At 36.5% G+C, this 26,650-nt stretch overlaps 1 protein-coding gene across 6 annotated transcripts in view; it reads left to right on the forward strand.

Moving 5' to 3' along the window:
- The window catches only part of PPHLN1 (periphilin 1), a 152,174-nt gene that overhangs the window by 23,475 nt on the left and 102,049 nt on the right, over positions 1-26,650 (forward strand). For 3 of the 6 annotated variants that reach the window (XM_068560062.1, XM_068560061.1, XM_068560059.1), the window contains exons 3-4: positions 1,081-1,245; positions 3,896-3,957. In XM_068560062.1, coding sequence (XP_068416163.1) covers positions 1,081-1,245; positions 3,896-3,957 — 227 coding nt within the window. The remainder of the gene's footprint in view (positions 1-1,080; positions 1,246-3,895; positions 3,958-26,650) is intronic. The other 3 variants (XM_068560065.1, XM_068560064.1, XM_068560063.1) reach the window with 1 other exon arrangement.

Genomic DNA, 26,650 nt, shown 5'->3' on the forward strand with positions numbered 1-26,650 from the left:
AAAAGAGCAAACATTTTTTGAGCACTTAGTGTGTCCTGCTGTGCTAAATGTTTTACAATTTGGTTTTTGTTTAATCCTCACAACTCCATGAGGTAGGTACTAGTATTAATCTCATTTTGCAGATAATGAAACTGAGACTTAAGATGGTAAAATAACCAGCCCCGAACGTTGGGCATTATATTTTGGTTTTTCATTTTGTCAAATTAATTAACTCATATTGATCATATCTTATACTTAGATAGCTTGCCAGTTTCTTTCACATATACCTAATCTGATATTGATAAACATAGCAAGAGTGCTTAAGACCAGATTGTTTACAGATACATGTTCTGTAGCTCTCCAGTTCTTCTTGTTGATAATCATTTTTGTTTAGTTATTTTACAGCAGCTTCTTGTCTAAGACAGGTGTTCTTCTCTCCCTCTGTCCAGTTTCCCAACTCCCACTAAGAATCCATTCAGCTGCTAAAACTTTAAAACATTAATGTATTACTTTGAAAATTAGTTCAAATTTTATAACGAGTTTTATTTTGCTTCAAAACTCGTGATGTCAAAGGCTCTCCTCTCTCTAGTGCTGCTGGAGAAATAGCAAAATGTTTTCTCTAGATCTTTCTAGCTCAGTATTACCTCCCTATTTGCTGTTGGTTGTGTGTAAAAATCTTATATTTCTTCTGAACAGTACTTCAAACACAGTAGACCAAAGATGTGTGCTATCTTAAATGGTTTTACTTATAAAATTCCTAGACAGTTAGGGATTAGAGCTACTGTAACTTCTCACTTTTGTAGTTTATTTTTTATTAAAACAATAATATTGTATTTTTTCTTTTACTTATGATTGGTTTTTTGCATTGCTGCATGTTACTTTAAACACCTGGCTTTCTTCATTGAACAGTTTTATTTCCTTTAATTCATGTGAAGACCTTACTATTAGTTATATTCATGTTATTTCATTAATGCATTTTTGTTTGTTTATACATTTACTCTATTTGATTAAGGATAAGAACTCCTGTGCTTTTTAAAAAACCTTTCCAAGACCAAATAGAGAAGTTAGTGATTTTTATATATTTCTTTTTGTCTGTTTTAGGATGGCTACCATAGAGTAGTTAATATTGTGCCAAAGAAACCACCACTGCTAGACAGACCTGGTGAAGGAAGCTACAGTAGATATTACAGTCATGTTGATTACCGAGAATATGACGAGGGCCGCAGTTTTTCTCATGATCGAAGAAGTGGTCCACCTCACAGAGGAGTATGTAAATTTCCCCCATGTACTAATTGTTATATTTTATAAGTTTAAAAAATCATGTAATTTTTGGAATTTATGGGACTGGCCATGAAGGCAGTTGAATAAACACTTCCTGCTTGATGCTCTGTTGACTTGCCTGCTGGAGCTGTCAAATGGGAACTGGTAGTCAAGAATCTTGGGGTGCTGGACAAAGTGGGTAAGCCCTCTGGATAGCTCTATCTAAATGACATTAATTCCAGCTAGCCTGCTTTTTTATCCCCTAAATTGGCAAGGATTTGCAGAACCAGATAAAGGTAATCTTGTCTATTGCTTTTGTATTCAATAAGTGATAACCAGGTAGTTATCTTTTACTGGATGTGCCCACTTACAATTACTTTATTTTCATCATGATGAAATGCTGTGGGTAAGGTTGGGTTAAGGTTGTTGAGACTGAGTCTCATTTTTGTTATTATTAAAGTCTACTTCCTAACTCAGATTAGAAAGCCCTCAAAACATTGCCTTTCCTATAATAAGCACTTTTTAAGTGTTAGCCATTATTGCTATTATTATTATGTTTTTTCTCTTGATCATCTTTAGTAATCTAGAAGTATATATTTAATGTTGCAATAATCTGTTATTGAACTTGATTAAACTATTCCTTGATGCGCTTCCTTTGACCTAGCTTGCATGTTTATAACATTCCTTTGCTAGACCATTTTCCTACACTTTCTCCTTTTTCTCCTTCCCTTCTATATAATGTTGTAATTAATGGTACATATTCAGACATTGCTTATGATAAATTTGACCTCACAGTAGCCATTGGAATTAGTTTCCATACTTTACACCTGAGGAAATGGAGCTAAGGTGATTTACCCAAGATGAGTATGTATGGGAGTTTAGTTCTCTTACTACCACATCATCGTGACCCTTGACAATTCTAAAGTGGCAGTGAGACTATTCAATATTTTCTTGTGTTTGTTTTTAAGTTTGGGGTGTTATAGCTTCCTTACTTCTCAATAGAATTGATTTTTATTTTGTTCAATTTTAAATGTCATGCTGTTCCTTTAGGAAGAAGGGCTTGGTATTGAAAAGTAAATACTATGTGTTATCTCTATTTTAGAAATACTGGATTTTGCCATCAGAGCCATTCTTCCAGGTAGTCTCAAGGAGAAACAGTTTGGCCTTTGCATAAACAGTTGTTATCCCTCTTAGGAAAACCCTGTGGCCATTTAGTGTAGACAGGGAATTTCGGATTCATTGGACCAATTTGTATTTGAAGCCGTATGAACAAGATTTTTTTCTAAAACCTTGCAGCATAATAGTGCCTCGATAATAGTTTTTACTATTGTTGTTACAAATTGTGTTTATTCATACTTTACACATTTTCTCTTTAAATTTTCTTCAAACAAACAAGCAGGCCCACTTGAGATCCTTAGGTTTCTCATGATGCTAATTCTTACCTAGAGTTCAGTTAGTATAAAGCAAACTGCTTACTTGATCCAATATTCTATTATAGCTATTGAGTTTTTTCTTTTGTTTGTTAATGGTTTAATGTTGGGAAGGAAAATGATGAATACATGTTACTTCTGTAAGAATAGAGTACGTGATGCTAAAGAGGAGGATGAAGATAGTATTTATTTTAGGTGAATCAATGTTTCTGATTGTACGTAATGCACATGTTACAGTTGTCCCTCGATATCAGGGGATTGGATCCAGGACCCACCAGGATACCAAAACCTGAGGTTGCTCAAGTCCCTCATATAAAATGGCATAGTATTTGCATATAACCTATGCACATCTTCTGTATACTTTAAATCATCTCTAGATTATTTATAATACCTAATACAACATAGTGCTATGTAAATAGTTGGCTGGCATGCAGCAAATTTAAGTTTTGCTTTTTGGAACTTTCTAGAATTCCCCCTTCCCCAATATTTTTGAGCCGATGCAGAACCTGTGGGTATGGACGGCTGATTGTACATTGTTCTTTGTATAATTTTAAAGTAATTGAGTATGGATTACCATGTGGTTCTTTTATATGTACCTTTTCCAAATTTGTTTTAGAGGACAAAGTGTGCTTTCTTTGATTAATTTTAAACTTAGTGCCACATCTTGTTCTAATATAGCTTATCAGTAAGTGTTGATTTCTTATTATATTGTTTCCAGTTGTGGTTTTTAATGGGAGGTAGGTTGAGAAAAGGAAACTTGAACAAGAGAAGTGGAAAAGTGACAAGTTCTTCATTGGGCTTGAATATGAAAATTGCTGAGCAAACTTGACAGAGGAAGAATAAAATGAAAGGTCGAGAAATGTGTGCTTGGCTAAATTTAAATTGAACCTTTGTTCTCGAACAGACTTTCTATGTTGTGAATGTTGGCATGTGCTTTTGGTAATAAGGCTGTTTGGGCCTACCAAAGAAATACTTTAAGTATTTTAATAGAGATAAATGGTACCACAGGTTCTCAGTCTACCAAATTAGTTGTTGAAATGGATGACTTGCTGTATCCTTTTTACTTTTTTATGCGTTTGAAGCTCAGAGAAATTTAGAAAGGTGTTTTTGCCCTCATATTATTTTGGTCTTAGAGACTAGTTTCTAGTAGTTCTGTTAGATACATATATACCCTACCTGACCAAAATAATGTAAATGAATATCTAAGTAACGTTTTTCTGTTACAGGATGAATCTGGCTATAGGTGGACAAGAGATGATCACTCTGCAAGCCGACAGCCTGAATACAGGTAAAAAGATAAAAATAACATAATTACTTTGATATTTGCCTCACTGAGATGTCTGCTATTGAAATCTCACCTCAAGGCAAATCAATGAGATATTTAATAGGATTTAAGAATTTGAAAGCAACTAGCATTATATTCTTTTTGTGACTGTGTAATATATTAATGGCACTAATAGCTAGTGTTCTGTATCTCTTGGCATTTTGTAATTGACAGTAAAAAATATATATTTAAAAATATTTAAACTCTTGTTATATTCTTCTCTAATTATTTAATTATTCTTAATGAGTCATGTGGATTATAAGGTGTATATTTACTTAATTAGAAAATAAGGCATTTTTTCCAGAAATATCCTTCTTGAAAATATTTGAGTCATTACAAATTGTCTCCTATTAAAAAGCATCTCCCACTTGCTTTATTTTGATCAATTAAGTTCTGTTGGGAAAACACATTTTGGAAGGACCTTGATCATTGTTAGCTTTGGTTACTTAATAGAGGCATTTGATAGAATAGTTAGAAAAAAAAGATGGACATACTTCACCAGGTTGGTAGTTGTTTTTTTAAATGATTTCACTCTGGTAGTGTTGGAAGTTGCAAAAGGAGCCTTTTAAAGATCTCTTATAGACTGTCAGACAAGAACCCCAAACTCATGGAGAATGGCAAGGAGTAACTGCCACAGCTCCATAGGTGCCAGAAGTAGACAGCTGGATTCCATGGATAAGAGCAGGGCAGTTAATTACTCATAGCACAGCAGCCAGAAGGGGCATCAGCATGGCAGTATTGGTTTCCTGCCCCCAAGTCCCACAGGGGGATGTGATAGGCAGAGATGGTGGCTATGCATTGCCCCTAAGGAACCCAGAGTTAAGTGCTGGGTACCTTTTGTTGCAGTCAGGAAGCAAGCCAGTCCTTTCCCAGGGAGTAAGCAGTCACATGGTAACTATGCTGTGGTCACCTTGACCTGTTGAACTGTCTCTTGACCAGTTACAAAAGCTCTTCAGTATCACTGGATGGTTAGGTCTTTCAGTTTGGTATGTATGGCAGGCATGTACAAGGGCGTTCAGAACTCATGGCAGGCTGCCTCTCTCAAAAGAAGCAACAGAGATAATAGATGCTGAAAAATACTTTGATAAAATTTAACACTCAGTAATTATAAAAACTGTCAGCCAGCTAGAAATAGAAGAGAATTACCATTATTTGATAGGCATTTGCTATACTGAATGGTAAAGTTAGAAGCATTCGCCTTAAAACCAGAACAAAGCAATAATGCCTATTTTCACTGCTTCTATTCATTATGGTAATGGTGGTCTCAACACCTTCAGTAAGACAAGAAAAATGAAGGTTAAGGGTTAGAATGAAAGAAACAAAACTATTTACAGATTGTATAATTATCTATGCAGAAAATCCAAAGGAGTCTATAAACTATAGAACTACTAGGATATTAGCAAAGTTCAGTATAATAAAATCAACTATCAGCAGCATAAATTAGACAACGTAATTTAAAAACACTATAGCAGGGACTTCCCTGGTGGCGCAGTGGTTTAGAATCTGCCTGCCAGTGCAGGGGATACAGGTTTAAGCCCTGGTCCGGGAAGATCCCACATGCCACGGAGCAGCTAAGCCCATGCGCCACAACTACTGAGCCTGCGCTCTAGAGCCCGCAAGCCACAACTACTGAGCCTGCATGCCACAACTACTGAAGCCCGTGCGCCTAGAGCCTGTGCTCTGCAACAAGAGAAGCCATCGTAATGAGAAGCCCGCACACCTCATCGAAGAGTAGCCCCTGCTCGCTGCAACTGGAGAAAGCTCATGCGCAGCAACGAAGACCCAACACAGCCAAAAAAAAAATATATATATATATATAAATAAATTAATTAATTACAAAAATACTATAGTATGAAAACTATAAGGAGTAATATAAGGAGTAATAAGAATTACTATTACTATTACTATTACTATTACTATTATTAATTACTATAAGGAGTAATAAGAATAAATTTAACTGAAGTGTGTGAGACCTATTTGGATGAAGTTACAAGTCATTTCTAAAGAACATTTTAAAGTCCTGAGTACATCCTTGGCTATGAAGAGACAGCATCACAAATATGTCAGTTCTCTTCAAATTCAGGTGTGAATTCAATGTGGTTCCAGTCTAAATTCCAGGATTTTTTTTTTTTGCATAGAAGGTGGCAAACTGATTCTAAAATTAATATGAAGAGTGAAGGGCCAAATAGCAAAAATAGTATTGAAAAACGTGTGAAGACTGAATATGCCATATATCAAAACTTATTAAAGCTGTAGTAGTGTAAACAGTGAAACAGAATAAGGAATCTGGAAGCAAACCTAGGTATTGAAAAACATGTGAAGACTGAATATGCCATATATCAAAACTTATTAAAGCTGTAGTAGTGTAAACAGTGAAACAGAATAGGGAATCTGGAAGCAAACCTAGATATTGAAAAACATGTGAAGACTGAATATGCCATATATCAAAACTTATTAAAGCTGTAGTAATGTAAACAGTGAAATAGAATAGGGAATCTGGAAGCCAAACCTAGATATGTCTAGGAATTTAGGATATTAGTAGTATTAAAAGTCAAATGGGGAAAGAATGAACTTTTTAATAAATAGTACTGGGACAAACTGCTATCCATTTGGGGGAAAAAAAAATGTGAAACTGGAAGCCTGGCATGTCAACATAAATAATCTGATATAGTAGAGACCTGAATATGAAAAGCAAAATTAAAAAAAAACAACACAGCTTTTGGTTAGATTAGCTAATGGTTTATATTTCTCCCTAAATAAACAGCTCTTTTTTTTTTTGAAACAGCTCTTGGATTATTTTAATTCTGTTGTTTTTCAGTGTTTAAAATTAGAGTTTCTGTTTTTATCTTTCTTCTTTTTGTCTTTTTTAGCATTTTTTTTCCTGTGCCTGTGTATAATTTTACATAAATGAAATAAAATCATATATGTGACTCCTCAATCTTAAAAGCTATGTTAACAGCTTCGTGTATATTCTACTTTTCTCCATATTCATAGACATTTGGGGTATTTGATTTTTGTTGATGAGATCATGTTACACACACTTTTCTCGAAGTTGCTTTTCTCCTTCAGAGGCTTGTGAAAATCCCTCCAAGTTATTTGGTTTAACTTTAATTTGAATCTTTTTAGTGGCCAAGTAATGTTCCATTTTGTGGCTATACCAAATAATTTAGTTGTTCACCTATTGATGAATATTCATGCTGTTTCCAGTACAAAACAGTGCTGCAATAAATCTGAGTACATAATATCTTTAAGAAACAGTACTTTGGTTTCTATGGGATAGATTGCCAAAAGTGGAGTTTCTGGGTCAAAGGGCATATATATTTAAAATTTTAATAGATGTTTCCAGTTTGCCTTCTAAAAGCCTAAGACACTTATGCTTTCATTTTAAAAATCTAATATTTTAATTTCAAGTTTAATTTGTTTTTCTTTTTTTTTCTCATTGGTGAAGCAGAGTTTTTATTTTATTTTTTTTATTTTTTAAATTTTTATTGGAGTATAGTTGATTTACAGTGTTGTGTTAGTTTCAGATGTACAGCAAAGTGAATCAGTTATACATATATCCACTCTTTTTTTTTTTCAGGCTCTTTTCCCATATAGGCCATTACAGAGTATTGAATAGAGTTCCCTGTGCTATACAGCAGGTTGTTATTAGTTATCTATTTTATATATAGTATTGTGTAAATGTCAATCCCAACCTCCCAATTTAACCGCCCCCCCCCCCCCAATCCACTGGTAACCATAAGTTTGTTTTCTACATCCGTGACTTTACTTCTGTTTTGTAAATTAGTTCATTTGTACCCTTTTTTTTAAGACTCCACATGTAAGATTTAGATTCCACAAATATCATGTGATATTTGTCTTTCTGTGTCTGACTTACTTCACTCAGCATGACAGTCTCTAGGTTCATCCATGTTGCTGCAGATGGCATTATTTTGTTCTTTTTTATGGCTGAGTAATATTCCATTGTATATATATGTACTATATCTTCTTTATCCATTCCTCTGTTGATGGACATTTAGGTTGCTTCCATGTCCTGGCTATTGTAAATAGCGCTGCAATGAACATTGGAGTGCATGTATCTTTTCGAGTTACGGTTTTCTCTGGGTATATGCCCAGGAGTGGGATTGCTGAGTCAGATGGTAGTTCTATTTTTAGTTTTTTAAGGAACCTCCATACTGTTCTCCATAGTGGCTATACCAATTTACATTCCTGCCAGTAGTGTAGGAGGATTCCCTTTTCTCCACACCCTCTCCGCATTTATTGTTTGTAGATTTTTTTGTTGATGGCCATTCTTACCGATGTGAAGTGTTTTTCTTATTTATTAACATAAGTAAAGTTTTGAAATTTCCTTTAAGCATTGTTGTAACTGTATCCCACTGATTCAGATATGTAGCAATTTTATACTGATTCTGACATAGTATATTCTAGTTATTCTGTGATCAGAGAATGTTGCCTGTATTCTTACTCTGCTGTTTGAAATTCATTGATCATTAGTTGATCAGTTTTCTTATCTGTACCATGAGCATTAAAATAAGATATTTTCTTTTTGAATTTTTTCTGGATATATACATGCACCTCAATGTTCATAGAAGCACTATTTATAATAGCCAAGACGTGGAAGCAACCGAAGTGCCCATCAACAGGCGAATGAATTAAGACGACATGGTATATATATATATACAATAGAATATTACTGAACTATAAAAAAAGAATGAAATACTGCCATTTGCAGCAACGTGGATGGACCTAGAGAATATTATGCTAGGTGAAATAAGTCAGAAAGACAAGTGCTGTATCACTTAAATGTGGAAACTAACAAATAATACAAAGGAATGTATATACAAAACAGAAACAGATTCACGGATATAGAAAACAAACTGGTGACCAAAGGGGAAAGGGAAGGTAGAAGGGACAAATTAGAGGTATGGGATTAACAGATACAAACTACTGTGTATCAGTATAAAACAGATAAAAAACAACTATATACTGGGTTGGCCAAAAGGTTCATTCGGTTTTTTCCGTAAGATGGCTTTAGTAGAACTTAGTTGTCTTTAACTTCATTCGAAACAATTTTGTTAGATTGTATGTGACCGCTGTCATATCAGCGTGCATTAAAAAAAAAAAGACATCAGAATTGGTGAATTTTTATGTAGCCGTTCTAATACTGAAGATGGAAGAAAAAAAGCAACATTTTCGGCATGTTATGCTTTATTATTTCAGGAAAGGTGAAAACGTAACTGAAACGCAAAAAAGATTTATGCAGTATATGGAGAAGGTGCTGTGACTGACTGAACATGTCAAAAGTGGTCTGCGGAGTTTCGTGTTTGAGGCTTCTCACTGGACGATGCTCCACTCTCGGGTAGACCATTTGAAATGGATAGTGATCAAATTGAGACATTAATTGAGAAGAATCAACATTATACCACATGGGAGATAGCCGACATACTGAAAATATCCAAATCAAGCATTGAAAATCATTTGCACCAGCGTGGCTATTGTTGATCGCTTTGATATTTGGGTTCCACATAAGTAAGACGGAAAAAACCTCCTTGACTATGTTTCCACATGCGATTCTCTACTTAAACGTAATGAAAACGTTCCATTTTTAAAACAAATTGTAACGGGCAATGAAAAGTGGATACTTGTACAAAAATGTGGAACGGAAGAGATCGTGGGGCAAGTGAAATGAACCACCACCAACCACGCCAAAGGCCGGTCTTCATCAAAGAAGGTGATGTTGTATATATGGTGGGATTATGAGCTCCTTCTGGAAAACCAAACGATTAATTCCAACAAGTACTGCTCCCAGTTAGACCAACTGAAAGCAGCACTTGACAAAAAAGCATCTGGAATTAGTCAACAGAAAACGCATAATCTTCCATCAGGATAACATAAGAATGCATGTTTCTTTGATGACCAGGCAAAAACTTACAGTTTGGCTGGGAAGTTCTGATTCATCCGCCATGTTCACCAGACATTGCACCTTCAGATTTCCATTTATTTCGGTCTTTACAAAATTCTCTTAATGGACAAAATTTCAGTTCCCTGGAAGACTGTAAAAGGCACCTGGAACAGTTCTTTGCTCAAAAAGATAAAAAGTTTTGGGAAGATGGAATTATGAAGTTGCCTGAAAAATGGCAGAAGGTAGTGAAACAAAAAGGTGAATATGTTGTTCAATAAAGTTCTTGGTGAAAATGAAAAATGTGTCTTAATTTTAATTAAAAACCGAAGGCACTTTCTGGCCAGCCCAATACTGTATAGCATAGGGAATTATACCCATTATCTTGAAGTCACCTGTAATGGAATATAAACTGCAAAAATACTAAATCACTATGCTGCGCACCTGAAACTAACACAATATTGTAAATCAACTATACTTCAATTTTAAAAAAGGATTAAGTGATTTTACACATACAACGCATATTTTACCATGCCTGTCACATAGTAATCATTTAATAAATGTTAACTGTGGAAAAAAAGCAAGGTATATTCTCTTTTCAGGGTATAGAGTTAATTCTATATGGTATATTCATTCATTTGGTAAGTGTTTACTATGTCAGGTACTCTTCTAGCCTCTGGAGACAATAAGCTCCTTTCACGAAGCCTACATTTTAGTATAGATTATAGATAGTAAACAGATAAAAAACAAAACGTAAGTTTTATGAAGAAAAATAAAACAGGGTAGTGGAGTAGAAAGTGCTTCTACTTCAGCACCTTCCTGTACCTTCACTTGATGTCTGGATGTCTTCAGTAACATTTCACATTTTACACTATCACAAAAGCTATAGCTTTTACTGGCTGGCATCTTTCTGGAGCTTCTACCTAAAAGACTTTGTGAGTGGAAAATAGCTGTTGTTCTAGGGGGAAAAAATTACTGCATTGTAAACCAGACAGAGTAGTTGTGTATTTTTGTAAGAGAATAATGTTCTGAGCAATTAGGAGAACCATGCTAGTCAGTGTTTTTGTTTTTGTCAGTGGGGTATACATAATAATTCCTTATTACGGGAAGGAAATATTAGAACATTTAAAATATTTTATTTGAAACAGTTTTTAAAATTTAAAAAAAGTTGCAAGAATAATTCAAAGAATTCCTGTAATCCTTCACAAGAGACCCCATTAATGTCTCCAACACTGCCCCAGTAATGCACTTTATAGCAAAAAGATCTATCTGATCTCATAGGTCATGTTTTTGTAGACTTCCTTAATCTGGAACAGTTTCTCAGTCTTTCCTTGATTTTTATGGCTGTTTTTGGCAAAATGAAAACAGGACAGACATTTTATAGAATGTTTCTCAATTTGGGTTTGTCTGATGTTTCTTCGTGATTAGATCCAGGTTATACATTTTTTTCTGATGCAGTTTCTGAAGTGATGCTGTGTTCTTTGTATTGCATCCTGTTAGGTTGCACATGCTATTGATTTGTCCCCTTATTAGTATTGTTGTCTTTTATCACTTGATTAAGATGGGGCCTGTGAAATTTCTTCACTGTGAAGTTAGCCTCCCCCCTTAAAGTTAGTGTTTGTGGGGAGATACTTTGAAACTATGTGATTATGCCATTCTTCATCCCACTTTCACCCCCTAGTTTTAGCATCCATTGATGTTTCTTGCCTGAATTAATTATTAATGAGATGCTTTTAAATGGGTGATTTTGTAATTAGGTTACAAAATCTTCTTTATATATTTATTATGCAGGCATTCTGTTGTGAGAAGAGCTTTCTCTTCTCTCCACCAGCCCCTTTAAAAAACAAACAAAACTTTGTTCTGTGTGGTATAATCTGTTGCCATTATTTTTTTGATGCCCAAATTTGGCCAGTGTGAATCCGTTCAAAGTAACTTCTGTGTTTTTTTTAAAAAATATTTTGTTGTGGTAGAATATATATGACATAAAATATGCCATTGTAACCATTTTCAGTTATACAGTTCACTGGCATTAATTACATTTACAGTGTTGTACAGCCATCTCCACTATTTCCAAAACTTTTTATTACCCCAAACAGAAACTCCATACCTGTTAAGCAATAACTCCTTATCCCCCGCTTACCCCCAGCACCTGGCAACCAACATTCTACTTTTAGGAATTTGCCTGTTCTAGATATTTCATATAAGTGCATTCATACAATATTTGTTTTTTGTGTCTGGCTTCTTTCACTTGGCATAGTGTTTTCAAGGTCCATCCATATTGTAGCATATGTCAGAACCTCATTCCTCTTTATTGGTGAATAATATTCCATTGTATGTATATACCACATTTTGTTTATCCATTCAACCTCTAATGGACATTTGTGTTATTTCCACCTTTTGGCTATTGTGAATAATGCTGCAGTGAACACTGACATATAAGTATCTGTTCTGAGTCCCTGTTTTCAATTTTTTTGATGCATACACAGGAGTGGAATTGCTGGGTCATACAGTAATTCTATGTTTAGCTTTTTGAGGAACCACCAAACTGTTCCATAGTAGCTGTACTGTTTTACATTCATACCAGCAATGTGCAAGAGTCCCAGTTTTTCTACATCCTCACCAACACTTGTTACATTCCTATCATCATCATCACCATCATTATTACTGTTATTACTGCCATCCTGGTAAATGTGAAGTGGTATCTTGTGGTTTTGATTTGCATTTCCCTAATGACTAGTAATGATGAACAACTCATTTCATATGCTTATCAGCCATTTGTATTTCTTCTTTGGAGAAATTATTCATTTTTTTTCTTTTTTTGCCCATTTGAAAATTGAGTTGTCTTTTTGTTGTTGTTTTAGGAGTCCTTTATATATTCTGGATATTAAATCCTTATCAGATATGTGATTTCTAAATATTTTCTCCCATTCTTTAGCTTGTTTTTTCACTTTGTGGATAATGTCCATTTTTGATGTACAAAATTTTTAAATTTGATAAAATCTAATGTATCTGTTTTTCCTCTTGTTGCTAATGTTTTTGTGTCATATAAGAATTTATTGCCAAATTAAGATCATCTGTGTTGTTTTGACTTATCTACCTCATTTTTTGATTATTTCCTTACTTTCTGCTGAAAGATGTTCATGGTCCTTTTTATACTTTCCCTGCCCTGACCCTAAAATCAGCAATTTCTCTAAGGAACACAGGTTCTCTTTAGTGGAGAGTGGTTTTTTATAACCAAGATCTGGACACTAGGTGCGTGCATATATGCACGCACACACACACAAACACACACACACCTTTACATCTGTATTTATTTTTATACAGTATTTACATATATGAGTTCATGGCAGTATCCTTTCATCTTTTCCATATTTTACCTCGCTTCTTCATCAGTGAGAAACCTGGCTTCCATTTGTTGGTAGAGACAGTCCTCCATGGGTCTCTTGCACTCCTACACATCTGGCCAAGTTACACCAGGAATGCAAGGCCCTGATCACTTTTTATCCATATTATTTCTCAGAGCTGAGTTTGTAGTGAGCACTCTTGAAGGATAAGGTAATATCTCCCTCTGTGTCAAAGAGCAGGCTTGCTTATTGCTTGGGGTAAAAATAGTGGTTTTTTACTTGGGTTCCCCAAGTTCAGTGTTCCTCAGTTATGAACCAAACCCACGATATGTGCATCCATCTGGGCTCATATCACATCATCCCTGTGGCACTTGGGACTTGGGGAAACTGACACAAACGTGCCAGCGCTTATGTTGTTTGCTATGCTGATGTATTAAGTACTTTGTCTCTGATCCAAGAGTCTTGTGTCTCCTGCAGGCATCCATGAAATAGTAACAGTCTAACTCATTAGCTTGTAAACAGAGTAAAATCTGATCTCAGAGCTGAAACCAGCACCTTCAATATATTTGCTTACATTCCTGTACGTAGTTAATCCTCTGACCCTGTCGGTCTTTCTTCTCATACTCCCCAGCACTTTCCTTTTGCAGATTGCCATCACTGGCTGCTACTGGGGTGCCTTGCTTTCACACCATCTTCCATAGGTCTGTTACTGGCAGTGGAACGTTCTGTTTTATGTGTTTCATATTGTAGCACATTACGTACTTCATAAATCTAGCGTGTGTGTGAATTAGTGGTTTATATTCAAATATGTTTTATTAGTAGGACTGTGGAATCACTGGAAGCAACTGGATGAAGTAACAGCTAACAGAGGAAAAGAGAATGTATCAAGTTTTCTATCATCCTCATGCAACAACCCCCGCCCCCCGCCTGTCACTTTCTTATTTTTTTTTTAACATCTTTATTGGAGTATAATTGCTTTACAATGTTGTGTTAGTTTCTTCTATACAACAAAGTGAATCAGACATATGTATACATATGTCCCCATATCCCCTCCCTCACTTTCTTATTTAATAGAGCCACATACCTGGTAATTTGTCTACATTTCAAGTATATAATCACCTACTAATCTTGGTTCTGTACTTACCCAGTGATTATATTATCTATTTGTTCAAAACACACTTGTAGATGAAATTCAGAATATGTTAGGATTTTTTTCATTTTGTATTCAAGGAATATGTCATACTTTATTGATATAGATAGAATGAGGTTATTTTTAACAGTCACTTTTCCCCCTGTACTTATGAGGTCTCAGAATAAACCTTAGGATGGAATTTGTTTAAAATACTAAATAATATCTAAAAATATGGAACAAGAGTGTCACCAAGTGGTCAGTATACTTTAATTTTAAATAGTTTTTTTCTTCCTGCATTCACATATGGAAAGTTTTGATTTAGTTGTTAAGTATTTCATACTTATTGATTTTTTTAAAAAGAGTAGATTTAATTTTTAATTTTATTGTAGCTGTTTTATCTTCTTAGGTGATAATCTGTTTGATGGAGAAAAATACTGTATAACATCTTTTTCTATTTAGTTCAGGGGTACAAATATTTATTAAGTGTTTACTATGTTAGGCCACTGTGTTTGTATCACTGACTTACAGTCTAGGTAGTGAAATAGATGCACAAGTACATAGCATAATATAATACGTGCTGAAGTTTCATCAAGTGCTGAAGACAAATAAGCACTTATCCTGTACTGAGGTTTTTTTGTTTGTTTGTTTGTTTGTTTTTTAAATTTTTATTTATTTATTTATTTATTTATGGCTGTGCTGGGTCTTCGTTTCTGTGCGAGGGCTTTCTCCAGTTGCGGCAAGCGGGGGCCACTCTTCATCGCGGTGCGCGGGCCTCTCACTATCGCGGCCTCTCTTGTTGCGGAGCACAGGCTCCAGACGCGCAGGCTCAGTAGTTGTGGCTCACGGGCCCAGCTGCTCCGCGGCATGTGGGATCTTCCCAGACCAGGGCTCGAACCCGTGTCCCCTGCATTGGCAGGCAGATTCTCAACCAGTACGCCACCAGGGAAGACCTGTACTGAGGTTTTATTAAAAGTTTCTGGGAGGGGTGGATAATTTACAGAACCTGAAGGAAAAGTAAGAGTTAATCAGAAAAAGAGTAACAGGGGGGCTTCCCTGGTGGCGCAGTGGTTGAGAGTCTGCCTGCCGATGCAGGGGTCACGGGTTTGAGCCCTGGTCTGGGAAGATCCCACATGCCGCGGAGCGACTGGTCCTGTGAGCCACGATTGCTGAGCCTGCGCGTCTGGAGCCTGTGCCCCGCAACAAGAGAGGCCGCGATAGTGAGAGGCCCGCGCACCGCGATGAAGAGTGGCCCCCACTTGCCGCAGCTGGAGAAAGCCCTCGCACAGAAACGAAGACCCAACACAGCCATAAATAAATAAATAAATAAACCCAAAGTTTAAAAAAAAAAAAAAGAAGGAAAAAGAGAATTAAAAAAAAAAAAAAAAAAAGAGTAACAGGGACCATATTCCTACAAAGGGAAGAGCATGAGCAAAGCTGTGTAAAGCATGATGTGTAGAGCTATTAATAGGCGATTATGTAAGAGCTGGGGAACTGTGGATTAATCTCTAAGAAGTCTGGGTTTTATTCTATTAACTGTGGGGAACTACTGAGAAATTTTAGCTTGGTAGAAAGAGGGGGGCTACAGTAACGCAGTCAGGTTGTAGCTTGTCTTCAGTGTAGGGGATGACTTTTAAAGATGGCACTAGGGCTTCCCTGGTGGTACAGTGGTTAAGAATCCGCCTGCCAATGCAGGGCACACGGGTTCGAGCCCTGGTCTGGGAAGATCCCACATGCCGCAAAGCAGCTAAGCCCGTGCACCACAACTACTGAGCCTGAGCTTCAGAGCCCACGAGCCACAACTCCTGAAGCCCGGGCGCCTAGAGCCCGTGCTCTGCAACAAGAGAAGCCACGCAATGAGAAGCCCGCGCACTGCAACAAAGAGTAGCCCCCGCTCGCCGCAACTAGAGAAAGCCCGCACACAGCAACTAAGACCCAACGCAGCCAAAAATAAATAAATTAAAAAAAAAAAAAAGATGGCACTAGAGATAGAATAAGAAACCATGAATATCTTAATTGGAGAAAGGGAGTTGGGGGTGGAGGAAAAGGGTTAAATTTGATAAATGCTTAGGAAGTGAAAAATCAGCAAGATGTGGTTGTTGGATGTGGGAATAAAGAAGAGGGGAATATCTGGAGTCCAGGCGGCCTCCGGCATGGGAGCCGGGGGACCACGATGGTAAAGAAGCAGAAAGGCCGCGTTGTGATTGACTCAGACACGGAAGACAGCGGCAGCGATGAGAAACTGGATCAGGGGACACAGGTTCGATCCCTGGTCTGGGAAGATCCCACATGACGCGGAGCAACTAAGCCTGTGTGCCACAACTACTGAGTAGTGAGCTTGCGAGCTTGCGAGCCACAACTACTGAAGCCCGCGTGCCACAACTACTGAAGCCCGTGCGCCTAGAGCCCGTGCTCCGCAACAAGAGAAGCCACCGCAACGAGAAGCCCGCGCACCGCAACGAAGAGTAGTCGCCGCTCACTGCAACTAGAGAAAGCCCGCGCGCAGCAGTGAAGACCCAACACAGCCAAAAATCAATAAATAAAATAATAAATTCATAAAAACAAGAAGAAGAGGGGAATATCTGGATTTTTTGTTTGTTTACTGTGTGTGTAGTAATACCATTATCTGAGATTGGCAGTATAGGAGGAATGGTTTCAAGGGAGGAGCTGCATTCAAAATTGAGGTTGTCCAAGGAGAAGGTATAGTTAGACAAGAGCAGTGGACTAAGGTCAGAACCCTAGGGAACACTTTTACGGAAGTGGTGGAAAATAAAGCTTTTTAAAGGGTATTATGGGTCACCGATGTCTAATGCAACTGAGTATTTCAGTGATGTAAAGATTAAAATATCTCTTGGGTTTGGCAGTGTCAGGATGAATGACATGGGAAGGGGGTAGATTCAGCCTGCGTGGATAACTTTTTAAGAAATACTTAACTGGGATGGAAAGTAGGCAATGTTGTTAGCTGGAGAAGGACACTGGCTAAAGGGAGATCACCTAAAACCTTTTTTTAGCTGGTCAGTAATTTGAGCATATTTATAGGTTGAAGGGAAAGAGAGGTTGAAGATACAAGACAGAAAAGGGATAACTGATGAAGCAGGTGAATGAGGACGAGGATGAAGACCATTGATGGAAGGGCTAACTTTTTTTTTTTTTAGGTAGCTGTGGTATGGCATCCTGACAGATAGTTTTGTTTTTTTAATTAATTTTTATTGGAGTATAGTTGATTTACAGTGTTGTGTTAGCTTCTGCTGTACAGCAAAGTGAATCAGTTATACATATACATATATCCACTCTTTCAGCTTCTTTTCCATTATAGGTCATTACAGAGTTTGAGTATAGTTCCCTGTGCTATATAGTAGGTTCTTACTAGTTATCTGTTTTATATATAGTAGTGTGTATATGTTAATCCCAGTCTTCCAATCTAAGAAGGTCTAACTTTTAATGGTGGGGAGGAGAGAGTCATATACCAAGAAAGGAAGGACAGAATTAGGGGTGGGCAGACGAAGGCAAATTGGGGGAGAGGGGTGTGGGCTGGCAGTTGAGGTAGTTCATGCCTAAAGATTGCTGTATTTTTCAGTATGTGAGGTAACTCATTGAGAGTGAAAAGTTTGGTTCTAGGTTAAAGGACTTGGGGAGAATTATCAACATAGAGAATACTTGCTGGCATGAATGGGAGATTGAGCTCACTAATGATAAATAAATAACTCATTGAGAGTGACAAGTTTGGTGCCAGGTTAAAGGACTTGGGGAGAATTATCAACATATAGAATACTTGCTGGCATGAATGGGAGATTGAGCTCACTAATGATAAATAAAAATATAACTAGTGGAGTTGAAGTCACAGTGGAAGTCAGAGACCATGTATCCAAACGGGGACCAATCTGTAGGCTTGTGTAATTTCTCTGTAGGATATGGCAACCCAACTACATCAGTGAAAAAATCACAGATTTTGGAATTAACTCAGGCTTTGGGTTGCCTTAGATGATGTATCAGAATTGCCGGGAGGGAAAGTTAGTGGTTTTCATAAAGTATTTCAAATACTGTAATTTAGGCTGGAAGCACAATAAGAATGGGGTTCATGAATTGCTAGGAAATACAAGAGACTTACAGGTATCCATGAGGTGTAGGTGGAGTTATTGTAGGAGTGAGAAAACTGAAGGATAAGACATTGTGATAAGAATGCAGTATTGGATTCTGATGAAGAGCACCTCTGGGTAATAAGTGGCAAGGTTTTGGATTTCAGGGAGTGCCTAAGTATTGTGAAGAGGTAGGAGGTGGTCAAGGAATTGCTACCATGCTGCACAGAGGATCCACGTGAATTCTGAAAGTCACTCATGATGTGGGTAGGATATGTTACAGTGCAGACTGTGTCGTTGAGTTAAAGGCTTTAGGAAATGTGGGAAAATTCCCAGAAGGTTGGTAATATAGGCAATGTGGGGTTACAGTGGGATGGCATGAATTTAAATAAGGAGTTGTCGGGCTCTTTCTCCCTTTTCTTAGAGGATGGAGGATTTAGAACATAATCCTGTGCCCCATATACCTCAGGAGCTTGAGGTAAAGTCATCAATGTGCACTTATTACTCAAGAGTTTGAGGGGAGATAGTATTTGTGTTCCATTGCCAGGTTTCAGTTAAAGGAAGTTGGAGGGATTGGTTTATGAAGAAGCTGATATGAAAACATTACTAGATTGACTCAGATTACTATATTTTTGTTACGTGAGTGAAACAAATACAGTTATTAAGCATAAAGTACTTGTAATACTTACAGGTGAGTAGTTAACATATTTGTTAATCTGTGGTAATAATGCCCCTGTCTATCAATGGCAGTAACTCATGTGCCTACAGTGGCCAGTTAGGGAATGTAAACGAATGCCAAGGGTCAGATTGGAGCAGCTGCTACCTGGTACCAGCTGATCTTTGCTGTTTAATAATATAAGGCCACTGTGGCCTGCTTCAAAAGAAGTCAGAAATCCAGATTTTTTAAAAATGTTAGATCTCTTGATTTTTCAGTGTTCACAACTAATTAAAAAAAGGGTTTGTGATCTCTGGAGTAGGGCAATAATCTGGGACTCTGAAATGAAGAGCATGTAACAGCAGCTGTCTCATAATGGTGTTTCTCAGTCCTGGCTGTACTCTGAATTAGGTGTAAAGCTTTTTATAAAAAAAAAAAAAAAAAAACTCCATAATTCCTGGTCCTCACACTTGGTGATCTGATGTAATTGGTCTTGGGTGGAACCTGTGCATCAGTATTTTCTAAAAGCTCATCAGATGTTCTAATGTGAAGCTAGACTTGAGAACCGTTGATCTAATAGGTAGTATGGCTCGACAACAGTCCAGAAACTGCAGGATCATGTTAACAGTGACTTCTTGGCACCTTCCCTCATTGGTGGTAACTTCATCTTGAATCTTTATTTTAGACAGCAGTTATTCCCTTTGCTTATGTTTCTAAAACTTGTGTTCATAAGAATTGCTTAGGAGCTCATTAAAAATGAAGATTGCCAGTCTTCATCTCAAGAGATTCGAGCCTTAGAATCTGAATCACCTGTATTTTTCACAAGCTCCCTGGATGATTGTGATGCAGAGGGTCTGAGGACTGAAGTTTGAGAATCTCTGACCTGTACTCTCTGCTGCTGATGGCAGACAAATCTGTATCTCTGGCCTTGGCTTCTTTTCTGAGCTCTACATTTCCACACCCAACTGCCTATTAGACACATTTTCACTTGGGAATCCCAGACTTTTCATTGAAAACTTTTTATTTCATCATTCTTGAGAAGACTTCAACCTCTTCTTCACACATCTTAGGCATATAGGTAGACTACTTTTCCCAGCCTTCCTTCCAGCTAGGTGTGGCCACGTAACTATTTATCTCCAGAATAATGTGAGTAGGAGTTCTGTTTCTACACATATTCTTCCACACACATTTGCCTTTTCCCATGTTGCAGGGTGGACCCTGGAATGCAATGGCAGCAGGCATGTGACCTTGGAAGCCACATGTTGAAACAGCAGAGTGGTCAGCCAGGGTCCTTGGATGATGCATGGAGAAGAGTCTCTCACCTTGGAAGGCCTGCCCTAGACTGTTTCATGGTGGTTAGATAGACTTCTTTTGTGTAATGACTCAACATTACATTTTTTGGTATTTTTGTTATAGCAAGTTAGGAACGTTTTTCCTTAATAACGTTAGGCACTATTTTAGGTGTCAGTGATCAAATTGTGAGTAACACAGAAAAGATCTGTATTCTAGCTGGGAGATCTCAGCCCATATCTCATTCCCAGATTACTTTTAACTGTAAAGATGTGGTTTTGTGGGAAGAACTTCTGCACTGGGTCCCCAAACTTCTCATCTCAACTCTGGTATAAGACAGTTACTTGATTTTGGGGTAGTATAGAGTAAAAAGTAATGTGGGAAATCCCTTAGCTTAAGTAACAGTACCCCTCGTTCTCTTGTTCCACATTTAAAGACAGATATTTGAGGTCTGCACTTAACTTATTCGTAACCCTGCTCTACTAGTTACCAAGCTGCTTTCTCTAAATGATTCCTGAAATTTTAATTCCTTTTTGAAGTTCTTGTTGACAAGAAATGAAGTAGCCAGTATTTTGTGTGAAGTATTTCTGAGTTGAATGTGGGAAGGAAAGAAAGATGAGGTCCTGAATAAGAAGTAAAATGCTTTCTTTCTCCCCCTTGTTCCCTCCCATTATATCTTTGCCTGATTTTTACTCTTAACCAGTAAACATACATCTGCTGAAACTGAGAGGTTGATCACAATTTGTCTGGTTTGGTGTGAGGGGTGGAATTACTTTGGGGGTGTATATTAACAGGTGAGAATCCTGAACTTTATAAGTCTGCTTTTGAAACCAGCATTCAAGGTAATTATAGTGTAGATTGTCCCAGGTTCACATTTTGAGAAACAGTGCCTTATAGCATGTTAGTTCTTCCCATCTTCCATTCTCTAGGTGACTTTGCCCCCTATATATATGTCCAGCATTATGGCTGCAATGTTTGTGACGCAGCCAAAGATGCTGTCCTAGCTCTCAAGTTATATACTTTTTTGATAATAAAAAGGATCAGTTCTGTTAAATATATGGGGTTTTTTGGGAGGCCTCATAGTAAGCATTCTAGCTGTACTTATATTTCTTCTTCTCTTTTTGATTGGATTCATTATATATGTTGATATCCTCATTTTCAACATAGCTAGAAACTTTATAGTTTGAAGGCTTTTGATGTAAGTTTTCTTTGTGCAGTAAATGGAACTTCGTCTTACTTGCAGTGCAGAGTTATACCCTGTGAATTAAGGAATGACAATTAAAATGTGCTCAAGTTCCCAGTATCATGTTGCTGTGTTTAGCATGCTTCAGGGGCATCTTTAAACAAAATTCTTTCTTAAAATCAGGATGATACTTGCACAAAGAAAATTATACTAGTTGATATTAATTGAATTTTATAGCTAATCATGAGTGTTGGGACTAACACACTTTAAAAGAAAAAAGTATGAATAAAGCTGTGATACTTATTCAATCGATTCTTTTAATTTTTTTTGGACAAACTAATGATAAACTATAGAGATTTTATGTTTTGCATTTTAAGTACTAAATGACAGTTGTATATGTGGGTTGTTTTAATTTGTACTGTTCTTCAGGAGACAGTTCTGTATTTAAGAATGTTTAGCTTAAATTTATTTTACTTATGTGATTTTAAATACTTAGATTTTCTTGTTAAAACGGGATTTTTACATCTGAAATAATTTTAAGGAATCTTAATTAGTGATCAAGAAGACAGAAATCTCGAAGTATTTCAAATAGAGGGTTAGTCATTAGCAATTCAGGGTCAACCTAAGGGAATTTAGGTCATATGAAGCCAGGCTAGTCTACTTCCGGTTCACCCTGCTCATTGTGTAACCCTTAGGAAGATCTTTATATCCTCATTCTGTGAAGCCATCAGAATTATTTCTCAGCTTTTCATCCTCTCAAATCCTGCTTCTGAAATTGGCAGATATATAAAAGCAAAAGCAGCCCAAAAAAGACAGGCTCAGCAATCTGGGCTTCCTACTTCTCTTGTACTTTGGATCCATAGTTCTTTACTACATTTTTAGCTCTCTGATGACTCTGAGCAGATTACTAAAAAACAAATCTTTTGTCCAGTTTTTCTAGATTTTTTTCAGCAGTCAAGTTAGACTTATTTAGGTCCCCATTTTTGGACATAGAAGTATTTCTTAAATGTAGTAGTGGTATTTTGTTGAAGTAGCAAAAATCGAGGTGAGCCTTGAAGTAATGGTATCTTTAGGTCAAACTCTATGAAACAGAAATATTTAAAAAATATGTCAAAGATTTTATTAGTAGAAAATATCTATTAAATATATGGTACAGAGTAAAACCGTGAGTGAGTTTACAGAAATACAAGCTGTTACAGCAAGGGCAACAGAAGACTTAAATTTTTTCTGTTAATAATTATTTTGTGTTTGCTTATTCATTAGTCATTTGATAACATTTAGTTGCATACATACAATAGCAGGCACCAAAGATTTAAGAAAAACTATGGGAGGCAAAAAAACCTTTAAATTTTATATTTTGTTAGAAAGGATTATTTTTTTAAATGTTTTGTCTATAAAAGATTGTCTTCAAATCTGTGCACTAACTTTTCTGCAGGTCAGGTGAAGAGAATCATATTTGGAAATAACGTTGAAGGTTAAGAATTGCTTTGTTAAGGTATAGCATTTTTCTGAATAATGGAAAAATAAATAGCAACAAAATATAAGTTGGATTATTTCTTGGTCAAGGCATATTATAAGGTTTGCCTTTGCAGAGAGAATATCCTGAGGTGGAGGAAGCTAATCATGTTGCCCTGATTTCTTGGTGATCCTCTGGGAAGATTACCTGACACCACGTTGGTAGTTGAAGTTGACAAGGCTGCCTTCTCTTGGGTTTGGCGAGTAATGCTATGCTGTTCAGGTGTTCGAAATAAATCTTTAAAATATAATAATGATTTTTAGACAGTAGTTGGTCTTACAATTTGTTTTCCCTTAAAATAAATATTAAAAATGAAGATTCTTTTCTCGAAGATGAAAGTTCTGTTTGCTTTCTTTAAAAAATCCCTTCACATCATTTTAAGTGATAAGGAGCTAAATTTTTGTATATCACATTTTTAGAGGAAAATAAACACCTTTCTTTTTTTTTTCCTGAGTTGGGTCTTCGTTGCTGCGCAGGGGCTTTCTCTAGTTGCGGCGATCGGGGGCTACTCTTCGTTGCAGTGCGTGGGCTTCTCATAGCAGTGGCTTCTCTTGCTGTGGAGCACTGGCCCTAGAGTGCATGGGCTTCAGTAGTTGTGGCTCGTGGGCACTAGAGTGCAGGCTCAGTAGTTGTGGTGCACGGGCTTAGTTGCTCTGTGGCATGTGGGATCTTCCCGGACCAGGGATCGAACCTGTGTCCCCTGCATTGGCAGATGGATTCTTAACCACTGTGCCACCAGGGAAGTCCCAATACCTTTCTTTTTCATAGACACTTATTAGAGCATATAACATACATAAAGTACACAAATCAAGGTGTATAGCTCAGTGTTAACCGTAAGTGTAACCACATCCAGGTTAAGAAATAGAACATTACTTGCACCCCAGAAGCTTCTTCATGCACCTATTCAGTTATTTTCTTCTTCCTCTCCAAAGGTGATCATTATTCTGACATAAAGCCATCTTAACAGTCAATGAGAATAATTACAGTCGTTGTGACTTGTAAAACCTTTTGTCAAAACATTAAACTCTTTCAATAGAAATGTATAGGGAAGTAAAATAAATGGTAAAACTAATATTCATTTAATACACTGTAATTTATAACATTAGAAACATTGAGCGTTTGAGTTTTATTTCTTTGTAAAAAAAACTTATCAAGAGCAGTTTGAACAGTGTTTGTCTTCTTCTCGAAGCAAGCATCTTTTTTATGCCTTGGTGAATGGTCATACGTACTCCATTCTGAGTTTGGATTAGTTTCCAACATTTTATCCTTTGCATTTTCATTGCCGTGAAATATCTCTGAGAGTTCCTTTAATGTGAATTTTTTTCTTAGCCTCACTTCCTCTGGGACATCTTCATCCTTTTTTGTCACAGTTCCTTTCGTTGTTTGCCTTCAATAAGTTTGCCTTCACCAATTTCCTCAGGCTGCATATCTTGAAGGCAACATTGTCAACATTCCCATGGTCACCTGTTTCTTCCGTAACTCCATTTATGTTCAATTTGAATTCCACTCCTATCATTGTCACTTCTTTGTTTCTTGGCTGCACTTTTGTCTTTGTTGACTAATTCTCTTTCAATTATCCATTTTTATAAAATATCATGTGGGTTTATCACTGGGAACAAGAAGGCAACAAAACTACATGCTTTGTTGTCTGTGTATGAACTGAGTAACAGATGCACCGTGACTAATCCAAAAGCCTTTGAAAAATGCAGTGCGATTCGTCACTGATGATGATGTGCATTTGTTAGTCCTGTGGTGATTTGTGGACTGAGAGCTAGCAGCTTTGCACCCATTTATATTCCCATCTGCAACACATGTGAATTTCAGTTGTTTCACATCCTTGTCAACACTTGGTATTTTCAGTGTTTTTTTTTTTTAAATTTGAGTTAATAAGTATGAATACTTATTATGTATTATGAATTATGTAGGCATTATTCCTCTTAATCCATCATTCCCGTTTTATAGATGACGAAACAGGCACAGAGAAGTTAAGTAACTGTCACACCTCTCCCATGGTAACCAAATGATGGAGCCAGGATTTGAAACCTGGCAGACTTGTTCCAGAGTCTATGCTCTTAACTATTTCAATTAAAGATTGAAAATAGAGTAGAAAATACTTTACTTGAAAATGTAACATATAATTTGAATGTTTAGAAGAGTTGAAGGAATTTTAATACTTGATGTTAGGTATGTTATAAAGTAACATTTTAGAAGTGTTAAGTGGTTCCAAGAAAGCTTTAGAATGTTTCTTCTTATTTCTTAAACTGATAGATTAAATTTGAGTGTGTGTGTGTGTGCCCGCGTGCATGCACGTGTGTCTGTCTGTCTCTCAGGATTTCTGAACTTTGACACTATTGGCATTTTGGGCTGGGCAGTTTTTTATTGAGGGGGTCTTTCCTGTTTATTGTAGGTTGTTTAGCAGCACCCCTGACCTTTACCCACTAGACGCTAGTAGTATCCCCCTGTTGTGCCAGTAAAAAATGTCATGTCTTCAGGTATTGCCACATGTCCTGCTTGGAGCAAAATCACTGTCACTTGAGAACCATCAGTATACTAAGGAGCCTCACTAATAGAATCCTTTTTTATCCTTGCATGTATTTTGACTGTTTTTCATATTCATAATTTGGATAAGTAGGTTTTTTTTGCATTTAGAGTATCAGACTCTCAGAGCAGTAATAATAGCTGTACTCGTCACTTGAGTACATTAAGCATCAGGAAACTGTTTCTAGAGGTTGCTTTTCCTCTTTGAAGTATAATTACAGCTACTTAATTACTGTGGAGAATATTAGCTATCCAGATTTCTTTTTGGATTGGAAGGTTGGTGTTGGAGGGAGGTGGCTTTGAGTAGTGGAAGATCAATTTTTAAAATCTAAAATAGGGAACTTAAGAGAATATTGACATCAGAAAATATTTAGTTACATAAGTTGTTTATAATAGTCAAACTGATTTACTAAATAATTGTGAAATATTTGGTCTTCCACTTGATAAATAGGAACTATCAATGAAATGAAAGAAAAAAAAACTTAACAACTAATTTCTAATTAAATAAAAGTAAAAATTTAAAACTTACATTATGAAGTACTACAATCACATTATAGAAATCATCTGAAAAGAAAGGAAAAAATTCCTTGATTTTACTAGGAATAAGTTTACAGATGAAAGCACTGTTGATTTTCTGTTGAATTACATGCTTTAAAAACTCATTGCACTCTTACATTACATTTTATGCCAAAGAAATAGAAGTAAATGAAAGGGTTTTGTTTAGGCATAAGGTAAAAGATACAAGGTTGCTCAATTTGTCCTTGCCACATTATCTTAATTTAAAGAAAAAAAGAACAAAACAGCTAAGTCCTTGTATATCCATTTTTACCTAAGTCTGTCATAAATTATAGTGGAAGACAAAAATTTAAGAAAATTAAGACTCAGTTGTTTCATAAAACTAATATCACGTGCACTAGTGATATACATTGACACCCATCTTATTTATGGATTGATAGCTATGTGACTTTTTTCTCTCAAAGATAGAAACCCTTATGGTTGACGTTTGAAACCAAGTGCAAACTAAATT

This window comes from Eschrichtius robustus, chromosome 13 (assembly GCF_028021215.1).
Source record: "Eschrichtius robustus isolate mEscRob2 chromosome 13, mEscRob2.pri, whole genome shotgun sequence".
NCBI lineage: Eukaryota > Metazoa > Chordata > Mammalia > Artiodactyla > Eschrichtiidae > Eschrichtius > Eschrichtius robustus.